General features: G+C 40.5%; 1 protein-coding gene across 1 annotated transcript; it reads left to right on the forward strand.

The window, feature by feature from the left end:
- Nucleotides 1–3,553: 3,553 nt before the first annotated feature.
- PTS (6-pyruvoyltetrahydropterin synthase) lies at nucleotides 3,554–13,373 on the forward strand. Its single transcript, XM_053593718.1, has 6 exons — nucleotides 3,554–3,694; nucleotides 5,633–5,712; nucleotides 6,430–6,452; nucleotides 6,840–6,896; nucleotides 10,705–10,775; nucleotides 10,980–13,373. Exons 1-6 carry the CDS (start codon nucleotides 3,612–3,614, stop codon nucleotides 11,101–11,103), a joined length of 438 nt encoding a protein of 145 aa, XP_053449693.1. The 5' UTR covers nucleotides 3,554–3,611; the 3' UTR covers nucleotides 11,104–13,373.
- Nucleotides 13,374–13,792: the final 419 nt, after the last annotated feature.

Below are 13,792 nucleotides of genomic sequence, written 5' to 3' on the forward strand. Positions count from 1 at the left end.
TTATAGTCTAGGCACATATGCCTTGGTAATCCAAGTAGAAAGTTCTGGTAAAATTGATTGAGCATATGACCGTGGCTTAAAGACAGGCTGGACCTCTTCCTCTCTCTAAGCCCAAATCTTACCTCTAGCCATGTCCAGAGCCTCAAGGGAAGGGAGTATACAGTGTACAACTAGAGGAAAAGGGAGAGGCAGGTGGGCGGCACCTGGGGCAGCTTACTCCAGGGAGGCAAGAAGCAGAATAGAAAGTGAGTAAGATGGCCAGGCCGCATTGGGATGGGGCTGGGGGGCAAATTTTGGCTTAGTTCCTCCCCCCAGCATAGTATCAGAGAGTAAGCCACTGGGGTCTTTTAACACATTGTGAGCCTGCCTTTGAGTAAACAAGGCCCAAACAGTGCCTGGAAATACAAGTTAAGCAGATGAAAATTCTCTTCTCTTAGGGAGGAACTGGGAGGGAGATAGGATGCATGGGGTGGAGCCTCCTTCCTTTTTACTTAACATGGTGTTCCAGGCCCTCTCATAATTTGGTCCCCACTCAATATCTCTAGTCCTGTCTCTCAGCTGTCTCCCCATTGTAGCCCAGCTTGTCAATATACAAGCTGCACCTTTCCACATTTCCTTGGCTCACACTATCTTCTCTTCTTGAAATTCCCCTCTTCAAATCTAGTTCAAAAGTCGTGTCATCTTTGAAGCCTTCTTTGATTTTTCCTGAGGTATTTGTTTTGTTTTTTCGTTTATCATGATGCTATTTCTGAATCTGGCTCCCCCATGACACTGACCTTTATGAGGACAGGAACCAGGTGTGTATTATTCATTCTCAAGTCTGGCATTTGGTTGTTGATAAACATTTTTTTAACGTAACGTATGATAAAGACTGGAAGGTGATGGAATTGGGGGCTCCCTTGCCAATATGTATCCATTTGAGCACCTTGGGAGATCTCTTAGTAGAAGTTAGCCTTCTGTGACTCATAGATTTCACTAACAAAAGAAAAAATAGAAAAAAAAAAGTTGGTTTCTGAGACAAAAAGGAATAACAAAGTCAATAAATATTGCATGAGTGAAGTGGGAACTACACCTAAATGGCTATTGATCTCAAAACACTAAAAGCTAAATTAACAGGAATACTATTTGCTTATTGATTAATGAATATATTAATCTGCTAGGTCTGCTGTAACACAGTACCACAAACTGGGGGCTTAAATGACAGAAATGTATTGTCTTATACTTCTGAAGGCTGGAAGTCTGAAATCAAGGTTGGTTTGTTCCTTCTAAGGAATTCCAGAGAAGGATCTGTTCGAGGGCTCTCTCCTGGACTTGGAAATGTCTATGGAGATTGTCTCCATATAGTAATACCCTTCTGGAAGAACCTGTCTCTGTGCCCACGTTTCTCCTGCTGGATTAGTGCCCACACTAATGACCTCATCTCAACTAATTAAATCTGCAGCAACTCTATTTTCAAATAGTTACTTGCTGAGGTACCAGGGGTTAGATTTCAACATATGAATTTTAAGGGGACACAGCTTAACTCATAACAGAACCACCGAGGGTGAATTCAGTTAAGTACTCTTGTATAGAACTAGCTTTCACAAAATAAGTTAGAGCAAGAACTCTGAAAATGTGATGAAATATTTTATTGAAGAAGACAAATAATGAAAATAATTTCTCAGAAATGTCTTCTATTCATTCATTTTTTTGATTTTTTAAACTTTTTGGAATGAATAAACTGTATGACCATTGAATATTAGAGAGTATTTATCTCTAAGAGAGTCAATCCTGGGGAAGTATTGTTTCTATTCTGAGTGATTTTGAAATAGCAATTCATTTATCTGGGTCTGTATTTTCTTACCTCTAAAATGAGAATATTGAACTAGATAGTCTCTATTTCAAAAATCTGTTTATAATTCTTTGAAATCCTTTCTTTGCAGTCTAATGGGGGAGATGAGACAACTATTTGAAAATGTGTGAAGAATGTTTGCTACATAATGTGTTAATAATCTGATGCAGACAGAACAGGAAAGATAGCTGGAGACGAGACATTTGACAGAAATCATCATTCTGGCTTATATTGCTACTCCCCCTATCCTTTCATTTTCCTTTTGTAAATATGCAGAAAACCTACTAGTCCATTGTTAATCACTGACTTGTCCTGCTTTTCATCATTTGATTTTTCTCATCTGCAATGTAAACTAAACACCCTAGTGCCTGAACAATGTCAGCCACATAATAGATGGCCAATACATATTTAATGAAAGGATGAATAGGGCCAAGATGTGACATGGTATTGGAAAATGTATGTAGTTTGGACTTGTCAGGTGTCTCTGAAACCCTTAAAATGTCCAGTTGATCTGGTCTAGTTAGTTACTCAGCAGAACTAGGAAGTTTGGTCGAGTTAAAATGAAAGTAAGATAAAAGGGAGTGGAAATAAAGCAGCCAGGACACCAATACAGAACAACAACAAAAAAAGCACAATTTATATGAAATGAAGCATAGACTTTCCCAGATTGGGAAAGGGTCCCCCTCCCAACCGACTCAAAGACAATACACCAGTATAAATATTTCATCTTGACTTTCCCTATAATTCTCTACAAAGATTTTTCATTGGTTTCCCAAAATACTTAAGTAATCTTACCTACTTATTGATTCCAAGTTACCTTAACTACCACATGTGCCCATTTTCCTTTACCTCTCAACAGTTGCCACTTGCTATTTTCAAGTATTGTATGGCAACCCTATTGTGGTCACTGTTCTGTAACCTGTAACCATTATTCTACTTTATTACTCTATTTTATAACAAACTATAATCATACTTAGTAAACTGAATTACAATGTTTCCGAAACACATTGTTTGCTGCAAGGCCTTTTCTTTCACACAAGGCCTATCTTGTGTGAAAGTCAAAAAGGCCAGACTTTTTCTCCTACTTCCATGTAGATCCCTTTTATCCCTAATCAGGACACCCTTTGTGATTAGATGGAGGGAACAAGATCTTTTCCTTCCCAAGGTTGTCTACACTGGCTGGAGAATTGCTAATGCGTGTTCAGGAGTGCATGTGGTCACACTTTATCAACCCTCAGTGATACAGTGCCTCAGTGATATATGCCCACTTAAGGTTAAGAATGGCTTTGGAATTTCTCCTGGTACGAATCATTACAGAACAGTGCAAAGATTCATCTCTGAAAGCCACATGGTCCTAATTGTGCTCTCCAATTTCCTGCTCCTATAATATTTTAAGTAGACTGTGTTACTAGGGCTCATCTGATAGAATAGCCAGCCAGCCAGTGGGAGGGGAGGCTCAAAGAGGTCACTTCAAGACCCAGAGTGTGCCCAGATTGGAGTAAACTCGTGGTACCTAGTTTGAAACTAGGGCGAAGCAGACATAAAATCAAGGACATTGAAGTGGCCAGCCACCTTGACCGCTACAAGGCAAACTCAACTATCGGGAACCCTCTCTCAGCGAAGAGATTCAGACCGTCAGGGACGTCGTAACCGCCTGCCCGGGCTGGGATTGGCCGCAGCCCAAACTCACGACCGCTTCCGGGCGGACTCGCAAGGCCGCACTGCGCAGCCGCGAGGGAGGGAGCGTCGGCGGAAGCGCGCGGGAGGTAACTGGAAGACGATGAGCGCGGCCGGGCGGGGCGGGCGCCGCTGGGCGCGAGTGTCCCGCTGCACCTCCTTCAGCGCGAGCCACCGGCTGTACAGGTAGGGTGTGCCCCAGGTGCCGAGGGAGAAGCAGGCGCAGTCAGCCGGAGAACACCGCGGGGCCAGGGGCGGGGCGGGGCCTCAGGTCGGCGCTTCCGCGAGTCGGGCGCCTTCGCGGGCGGCGGGCGAGACCCGCGCGGCAGCCAGAGTCGGCGGGGCGGTGGAGGAGGCGGTGCGGCTTGGAGGTTCGCGTCGTCGACTGCGGAGCCCACACCCTGCTCAGTGACCGGAAGCACCTGCGGCCTCAAAACCACGGGGCCTCCAGATCCCGCCTGCGGCCCCTCACCCGACTCCAGACGGCGCAGAACAAATACCCTTATTAAAAAGATTCGTTCTGGGAAATGTGGATTCAGTCAGAAGGGCGCACTCTTGATTCAGAAGGCCATACGTGGCCCCAAGGCCGCAGATTCCCCACCCAGAGTTAAACGTACCAAGATTACTCAGTCCCTGGCACGTCATAAACACTCACTAAATGTCAGTTAATGTTATATTATAGGAGCCTTAGGAACTGTATCTAATATAATTACAAGAAGGCAATTTTTATCCCCCTTTTCCCGAAGATAAAATGAGCCCAGATGTTAAGTTTCCCAAGCAAGTAGCGCAGTTGGGGTTTGAAGCCCGAGCACGCAGACTGCTTGCCCTTTAGAGTGCGTTTTGAGGAGAGTTTCACCATTGACTAGTAGGTTCTTCTGTCTAAGCCTCCATTTTCTCTCCTGTGAAATGATAATAATCATTTCTGATAGGATTCATCGATTCATTCATTGGACAAGGGTTTGTTTCTTATCAGGCCTCGTGGTAGGTAGCATGGATGCAGCAGGGATTACGTCTGGTATTTACAATGTAGCCATATTTGTGGAGAGTAAAGTGAGAGAATTTGTGCGAGAGACTTTAGCACTCCTAATGCAAGAAGTGGATAAGCAGAAGAAAGTGGGGGTATAGTAAAGATCTCAAAAAGAAAGGGGTTGAGGCCAAGTGCAGTGGTTCACAACTGCAGTACTAGCACTCTGGGAGGCCGGGGTGGGTTCCCTTGAGCTAGGGAGTTCAAGACCAGCCTGTCTCTACTAAAAATAGAAAAATAAGTGAAGTGTGGTGACATGAACCTACAGTCCCAGCTACTTGGGAGGCTAAGGCAGGGGATCGCTTGATTGTAAGAGTTCGAGGTTGCTTGCTGTGAGTTAGGCTGAGACCATGACACTCTAGCCCAGGTAACAGCTGGACTCTATCAAAAAAAAAAAAAAAAAGGGGGAAGCTCGGACATATGAGTGTGAGGGTGACAAGGCCTCCTGGAATGCAAAATGGATTGGGTGGAAATAGGTATAAAAATTCATTAAGTAAATTGTTTTCTGTCTGGAACAACAGGTAAGTGTTACAATTTTAATATTTCACTTTGAGTACCCCTCAGTGGATGGGTAAAGTTGTAGCAGTTAAGGCATAATAAAGTAGGATTCTTGAAGGGAATACTTACCAGGTGGTATAATTATTTTTAGGAGAAATGAGATTAAAAAATATTTTTTTCTGGATGGATAGGTTAGCTTTTGAGAGAAATGAGAGTTTCAGCCCCTCGAGGACAGACATCTTGTGTTTATGATTGTATGCTCTTAATTCATTCTGCACTTGCCTGATACCTTATAGGTACTCAGTAAGTTTTGAATCGAAAAATGGAAGACTACTTAGCAGACTACTTGCTAGAACCTTGTTGAATGTAAGGTTTGTATGTGCTCATTAGTATGGTACAGCAATCAAATTGGGGCGCACTCGCTGGTTTCTGATACATAGCTGAGTAATGAAGTCAGAGTGATTTATGACTCCCCCTTTGGTAAGCTAAAGTAATAATAAATTGTGAAACTTTTCAAAGACCAGAACAAATAATAAATGTAGGGGACAGAGAAGGGATTTGAATGTGATACGTGTGTCATGCTGATTTTTTTTTTTTATCAGTAAACATCTGGGTGATGAAGAAAATTTGAAATTATTTGGAAAATGCAGCAATCCAAACGGCCATGGACACAATTACAAAGGTGAGATCCTCAAGAAGCACCTGCATAAGCTATAGAATATAACAGTATGTGGGTGTCACAAAAAGGACAAAATAAGGTGTGAGATGGTTGGGATTGCTGGTTTAGTTACTGCCTCTTTCTTGATCTATGATGTCTCTATCTCAGTGTACTCAACCATGTAATACCTAATGGTATTTGTATGGAGCTAAGAAATTTATTAGTATTTAAAAGTTATTTGTAAAGCACTGATCATCAAGATTTTTCCAATGTTTCATATAAGCATTTGTTAATTTGCAAAGCTTTACTACATTTGTGTGAGTAAAGGGATAAGAGTTTAAGGCCCAGTGGTAGTTTTGCTTGCTCAGAAGGGTGCTGCCCAGTATGGGCAGTTTGGTGTGTGGCTGGACACCTACATGTGCATTTTCTGCTTTTACAGGAAGAGACTGAGTAGGTTCTCAGTCCTCCCTCGTGCATCAAGATCATAAGCAGAATTTATACCTGTTTTGGCCTTGGCTAAGTTTCTCTGCTTAGTCAAAATTTCTAATAAGCTCCTTTTTCTTGGTTGAGTCTTGCTTTGTTATTGATAAAGATCTTAACTTAAAGAACAAATACTTTGGAAAAAATACACATGTAGCTTTAGGAGTCAGGGATCTAATAATTTATGTTGCTAACTGTCCTTTGATGTTAATCTGTTGAATGTCATGCTGGTTTTTTGGTGTTTTGTTTTCTTTCCCATAGTTGTGGTGACAGTACATGGAGAGGTATGTGTTGAAAATATCTGTGTGGTTTGTGTCGATTGCTGGGCCCCTTTTAGCCAATGTGGTGGATTCTGTGTGGAAAATGTCTGTTCTAATCATTATTACTTCTCTGTTGGCTTTTGTGTATGTGATGAGCTGCAACCATTCCAGGCTTCTCTTCTCCCCAAGTGTTGTCTGTCTTCCATGTGCTTTACGTGGACAGGTAAAAGAGCTGTACAATGAAAAGGATGCTTAGAGCACATGGTGCTTTGTGCTAAGATCAGTGATTGTCTCTGGGATGAAGCAAATGTGGGCACTGTCTCTGTACATTGAACTTTTTTTACTGATTTGCCAGTGGTTCAAATATGGAGAACCTATTAGAGTAATAATTGACCTTTGTTTATTCTTTAGATTGATCCTGTTACAGGAATGGTTATAAATTTGACCGACCTCAAAAAATATATGGAGGTAATGGCATGTTGGGTGCTTATTGTGTGCTGTCCCGCAATTATAATATTTAGTAGCCTCTTTTTTCCACCTCCTGAACCAGTTATCTCCTGAGGTTCTTTGACTTGTGATTACAATTGGGTGTGGGAGAGGGGAGTAGTTGGAGGGGGCTGTTCTCATGGTTTTCTGAAGGTGTTTCAACAACTTAATAGAAATCGGTCACAGTTGTATTATAGTAATGGGAAGAAATGAAGCATGCTTACTTTGTATTCTCTGTTGGAGTATCTTGATTTCCTTCATTTAACAAATTTTCCTCTTTTAAGACACAGCTTTCTCTTTGAAGCTTTCTGTTCCTTCTCTAAATAGTCAGTGTACTTTGATCATAGATTTTAACACTGTCTTGGCTTATTCACCTGTGAAGGGGTTTTTGCATGAGGAATGAAAAAGTCTTGACTCTGAGTCTGTGCTGGGGGACTGAGGAGCTCAGGGAGGAGTCCTATAGAGCAAACCTTGGGTTATATTATTATCATAAAACAGGAAGAAGTAGACAAAAGCTGCTCATCAGACGTCAGCACTGATAGGGAGGACATGGAGAAGGTCAGACAGGAGGTCTTTACCTTGTTTTTGCAAAACCACTGACCTTCAGCAATACCTTTGCCTCCAGCATCAAGAGACCTTTGAAATCTAGAGAATCTTTATTGTTATACCTCACATATACATTCTCTCTTGGAGGCCAGTTTTCTGACCTGCACATACACAACTCACATGCCAGCCATTCTCGTGACTCTTTAGATTTCTCAAGCAGAAAGCGAGCCTATATTTAAGGTCAGGCAATAATTTTCCCTACAACCTGGCTGTATTATTAACTCACTGGGGGCAGTACATAGTGGAGATAACACACAACAAGATGTTCAGTAAAGAATTCAGGACTGCGTCATTGTAGAATTCTTACACTGTAAAGAACCTTAGAGATACCCAAACCGCCTTCTTCATTCTGTGGATTGAGAGATGCTAAGCAGTTAACTGACTTGCCCAAGGCCATGTGTTTAGTCATTTGCAAAGTTGGGAGTAGATTTTTTTTCTATCCAGCTGTTTTTATTATACCATCATTTCACCTGTTCTTTGCAACTTACTTTTGTTCTAAAATTTGACATTTGTTTTATTAATATTAGTGATCGTTACTTCTTTGGCGTTATTATCCGTATGTCCAACAAATTTGTCTATTTTGGATTGGTTTGTGAGCTAAGTACCAGGAATACAAAGATAAATTAGACATAGCTCACAGAGTATGTACATTACTTTTCCTAGGAGGTAAAGAATAGTAAGTGCTCAATACCTATTGATTGAATGAGAGAATAAGTAAAAGAACAAACAGCACTGCACTCAAAATACTTTAGGGAAGTTATAAGGACAGAGTTCTTTCATTTACTAGGGACATAAAATATATGTCCTGAAACTGTTGTAGAATATAAGACGACAATATAAGAGATCGCCAGGGAACATAGGACACCACACATGCCCATTAGTAAAAGTGGCTGATCATACCATATTGAGTGAAGTTAGATCCTTGCAAATGGCACTGTGACATTCCTTGTGGTTGCAGAGCTAGTAGTGGAGTGTTCCATTTTCTTGGGCCCCTGAGGGAACCACCAAATCCTATCATATCTCCTGGGGGAAGACAGAACTTCTGAGCCCTTCTCAGATGGTCAGTGACTTCTAGAAGTGTTCAAGTGTGTTTCTTAAGGTACCTACCACATGTTAAAGACATGGGTCTGATCATTTAAAACCCCAGAGCTCGGGTGGCGCCTGTGGCTCAGTGGGTAAAGCGCCGGCCACATACACCGAGGGTGGCGGGTTTGAACCTGGCCCCGGCCAACCTGCAACAAAAAATAGCCGGACGTTGTGGTAGGCGCCTGTAGTCCCAGCTATTAAGGAGGCTGAGGCAAGAGAATTGTCTAAGCCCAAGAGCTGGAGGTTGCTGTGAGCTGTAATGCCACGGCATTCTACTGAGGGTGACAAAATGAGACTCTGTCTCTAAAAAAAAAAAAAAGCTGAACCTCTTTTTAAGCAGCTATGGAACACAGCCAGCAGGAGTGGGCAGAACTCTTGTTTTTTTTTTTTTTTACTATTTTTACTATTAATTTTTTTTCCATACTTGCCAACTGTTTATCCTAATATCATTTTTAAAAGTCATTCCCACTCCCTTAATGTGAGTTTACTTTGTCATATATTACATTTTTACAAAGAATTGGATATATAATTCTTTTTGTTTTTTTTCTCCATTTTGACTTACATGTCCATTCCTGTAACTCTGTCATGTTTTTTCTAGAATGCAGAACTCTTGTTGATTAGAGGGCATCAGGGGCTCTCCTGCCACCAGGATGGCCCAGCCCCTGCAGCCTGTGATGTTGGAAGGACATGTTTCAATAATCCTCTCAAAGATATCAGCTGTTCTCTGTGGCTAATGGTTTGTGCAGCAACAATGATACCTATTGTCATTTAAGTTTATAAAACATACTGAATGTTGCTGTTCATACTAGACACTAATCAACTCTGGAAAAGATGCACCAAAATGTTACTTTTCCAAGCTGTTTTGTTTCTACCTGAGCTTTTGTCCATGCTTAGACACGAAAACTGTTAAGTGTGCAAGTTAGTGTTGCTGATGGGTCCTCCTGGGACAGTTGCTGATAACTGTCTTTTCATGTTACAGCAGAAGTGCTGCTACTGATGGACACCAAGTCCCTGCTTCTGAGCCTGGGCATCTGCAGGCCTCTTGTAAGGGGCCCCCTACTTCTGTGAGCTCCTGGGGAACTCCCTGGGGAGTGGTGTCAGTTTGGTCACAGGTCTAACATGGCCTTTGTGTACAGCGCATGTTGGTGGCGCAGCCTAAAGTAATTTTTCACCCTATGTGAAGGCAGACATCACTATCTTGGCAGGAGCCCTCCAGCCTTGAGATGGCCCCTGGGTCAGCCCTTTCTTGGGGCTTCCAGGAAAGCTGAAGCAACCCCTCACACACATTCCCAGTAACATCCCCTGGCCTTCCTGGGGTTGCCAGGGCCACATGTTCTATGGACTTGGCTCTTAGTGATAGAATGATTCATTTGTTGGAAATGCCTCTTGGTACCAGGGAAACTCCCCAGGCGTCTAGGCACAAAACTATTTAGTTCTATATGTCCTGGCTGCAGGACAACTTTTTTTTATCAACTTACTAGGTTGGAGCACAATAATAGCTACTGCTGATTTTTTTTTTTTTTTTGAAGAGACAGAGTCTCACTTTGATGCCCTCAGTAGAGTGCTCTGGCATCACAGCGCAAAGCAGCCTCCAGCTCTTGGGCTTAGGCGATTCTTTTGCCTCAGCCTCCTGAGTAGCTGGGGCTACAGGTGCCCGCCACAATGCCCGGCTATTTTTTTGTTGCAGTTTGGCCAGGGCTGGGTTCAAACCCGCCATTCTCAGTATGTGGGGCCGGTGCCCCATCGGCACCGCACTCACTGAGCCATAGGCACTGCACACTACTGCTGATTTTAATAGTTGAGTGAAGTATGTGTTAAACACATAATGTTAAGCTTTATAAGGAAAAGGATGGTAAAGAAGAGAAGTAGTGCACATGACTTCCCTTCTCTGTTAGATGGGCAAAAGCTCTCTGGTGTTGTTCTGTAAATGCTTGTGGCCTGAGTACCAGGATTACAGGCGTGAGCCACCACGTCCAGCCTGTACTTACCAATATTGAATTAGCTAAATGATAGGGTAAAGTTCACGGGCTTAGTTAGAAAAATTTGGAATTTGATTCACAGATGGAATCAATTATTTTTTCCTTTGTTTTCTCTCTAGGAAGCAATTATGAAGCCTCTTGATCATAAGAATCTGGATTTGGATGTGCCTTACTTTGCAGATGTTGTAAGGTAGGCATCACTATCTTGCCTCATACAGACATTAAGGAAGAAGAAGCTGATTTGAATGCTTTATCTAATTGCTGTGTGGTTTCTGAAGTTTTAATTTAATGGTATCTTTTAAAACTAGAATTTACATTCTAAATATTAAATGTGAAGGTGTGTTTATTATTTGCATTTTGAACTTCTTTCTTTTCTTTTCTTTTGTTTCTACAGCACAACTGAAAATGTAGCTGTGTGTATCTGGGAGAACCTCCAGAGAGTACTTCCTGTGGGAGTGCTTTATAAAGTAAAAGTGTATGAAACTGACAATAATATAGTGGTCTACAAAGGGGAATAGGTCTTAGGATTTGACACTGAGAAAGACCAATTAAATTTCTTTCCATATTACAAAGAGCCTGTTATACCTTTACTTTGTGCTCCAGAGTGCCTGATTTACTGAAATTCAAGACCTGTTAAATCTATTTTAAACAAAACTTTTAATATATCTTGAATATCATTTAGAGAGTCTCTTATATGTAGATTGAAAATCACTTCATTTTTGTGAACTGTTTTAATCGGAATCATTTGAAAGCAAAAGAAATCTAGTTGTTTTTTCTGTTATTCATTTTTTTGTGTGTAATATAAATGGTAAAAATGTTTTATAACTTAGAGTGGGCAAATCTTATAAAAAATAAAATTCAGGTGACCACGGAGTCTGGAGACAATATATATATTTTTAATAGATTGAACTTCCTTGATTACTTCTTTTCAGGTATACTAAATGCACAAATTCAGTGAAAATCAGACATACAAATCATTGGTGGCAGTGCATTGCAGATGTGGGTACACAGATTGATGGGAGTGCTACTTTAGAGCGCATTGTTAATTGCAGTTTTCACAGCTTATTGAACGATGAATTGCTAGTGAGGAACAGTAGATTAAACGTATCATGGGGAGTATATACATAATAAATTATTATGTATATGTTTGGGTTTCTAGACCTATGTTCACCTAAATAATTTTAACTTAGAAGACTGTCGAATAATCACGTATTTTAAAACCAGTTAAAATAGCATAAAAAGAATCTACAACTTTGTAAAGAACTTCCTGTATATAGTTTTTCCTCATTGCTCTCATTTTGTTCTGATCGCTGAGCCTACCTTCCTAAGTTGAAGCCCCTTGGCATTTGTCTCTGGGATAACTAAATCCACAAGAATGTATTTGCTTGCTTTGCACAAAGAACTGTTCTCTCATGTTCTGATTTGTATTCTAAATTTCTTAAGTGCAGGGTTTTAATTTTTCCTCCACATAGCAAGTGATAAAACAGTAAATTTCTTGGAACATTGTTGCCTGAAAATAACAGAACTTACACAGCGTTTGCTATTCTAGAAAAATTTCAAAGGAAGACTTTTATTTTGGAGAGTTAATTTCGGCAGTAATACCATGCCTACTCAATTACATTTTGTGTATTTTAGTTGTCAAACATAATTTTTATGTTGTCTATATAGAATATTTTGTATTATTTACTTGAAAGACAGGGTAGCTATTATTTATTAAGTCAATTTATGTTTTTATTCTTGCAAATACCATGTAAGGTAGGTGTTCTCTTGAAGTTGATAGACTTTAAGCTACTTATATTACTCGGCAAATAAATTGCAAACTGAGAGTTTACTACTCAGGGTCTTTTTCACTCCAAAAGAGACTCTTAAAAAGGGGCAATGTATATATGTTTCCATATTTTTTTTAAAATGCAGAATTTTGCAGATCTAATAGCATATTAGAAAAATGTATTTTTCAAAGTAACATTGACATTCTAGGAGTTTTTTTGTTCACGAGTTGCTTCAAGAGAATCGTTGTTTCTACTTGGCTATCCTTAGAAAAGTAAAAAAATTTTTTTCTTTCTGCTTCTCTCCTCCAGCAAATGAGTAAGTGAATGAGTGATTGATCGGAAGGACCAAAGATACAGAGAGACTCCTTACTTTCCCTAGATTCTTCTATCACAGACCATATCAAGCTACATTGAACTTATTTCTTTACCTGTGTGGCTTTTTTTCATTACTTTGAATTCCTTATGGGCAAAGTCTTTATTCTAACCAGAATATCTGATAAATAGTACTTAATACTTTTTTGTTAGAAAATGAGTGATGTATTGGTAGAAACTGTTGAAGTTTTATAGTGCCTTATGTACATATGGGTACTTGGTAAATATTTTTAGAATTGAATGACCTGAAAGTTTTGAGGCTTAAATTCTAGCCAGAGTGCTGTTACTATTCAGTTGAGTCACATTCATCTCTGGACTTCAGTTTCTTAACATGTAAAATGAATCCTTGGACTAGATGCTTTCTGAAGTTACTTCTACTTTTCTTTTTATATCTAGATGATTTTAAATAGCAAGTGAATGAATATCACTGATTGAGGGAAAGAAATAGATCATTGTGGGGTGGTGAGATTTGGAAAAAGTTAGTGGAGGAGGTTAAGTCTTGAGTAGATCCACCATAAAGTGATGGATGGTGTGGAGAGAATGGTGGGTTGGAACTGAGGAGGAAAGAGAATGAGTATTGAAAGGGTAAAATTTCACGAGTGAAATTACTGGGGTGAGAATATACCAAGTATAATTGGGATTAGTGAATAGATTAATCTTAGAGTAGTTGTGAGGTGTGAGAGTGAAATGGAAAATGAACTTGGAAGTGCAGGATGAGGGCAGTCTGGAGGGCTTTGTCAATTTGGTGTTTATCCTTTAAGGAATAGGGAGCTATTTATTTTTTAAAGATAACCAGTTGGACAAAGGGAAGCAAGGAAAGTAGTTGTAAAGCTGAGGCAGGAATCTATACGTGGAGGGTGGGGCTGTGATGGTGGCAGTGGAACTAGACAGGGGAAGGGAAATATTGTGCTTCGCCTACTGGAGTGTCGAGGGGACCTGTCGGGAAAGAGGAAACTGTCAGGCATTTTCCTAAATGCTTACTATATTGCCTCATTTCATCCTCATAACCACCCTGCTAGGTGAGTGTATTAGTTATCTACTGCTGCAAAACAGATTACCTCAAAAC

Source organism: Nycticebus coucang, chromosome 6 (assembly GCF_027406575.1).
Source record: "Nycticebus coucang isolate mNycCou1 chromosome 6, mNycCou1.pri, whole genome shotgun sequence".
Classification (NCBI taxonomy): Eukaryota; Metazoa; Chordata; class Mammalia; order Primates; family Lorisidae; genus Nycticebus; species Nycticebus coucang.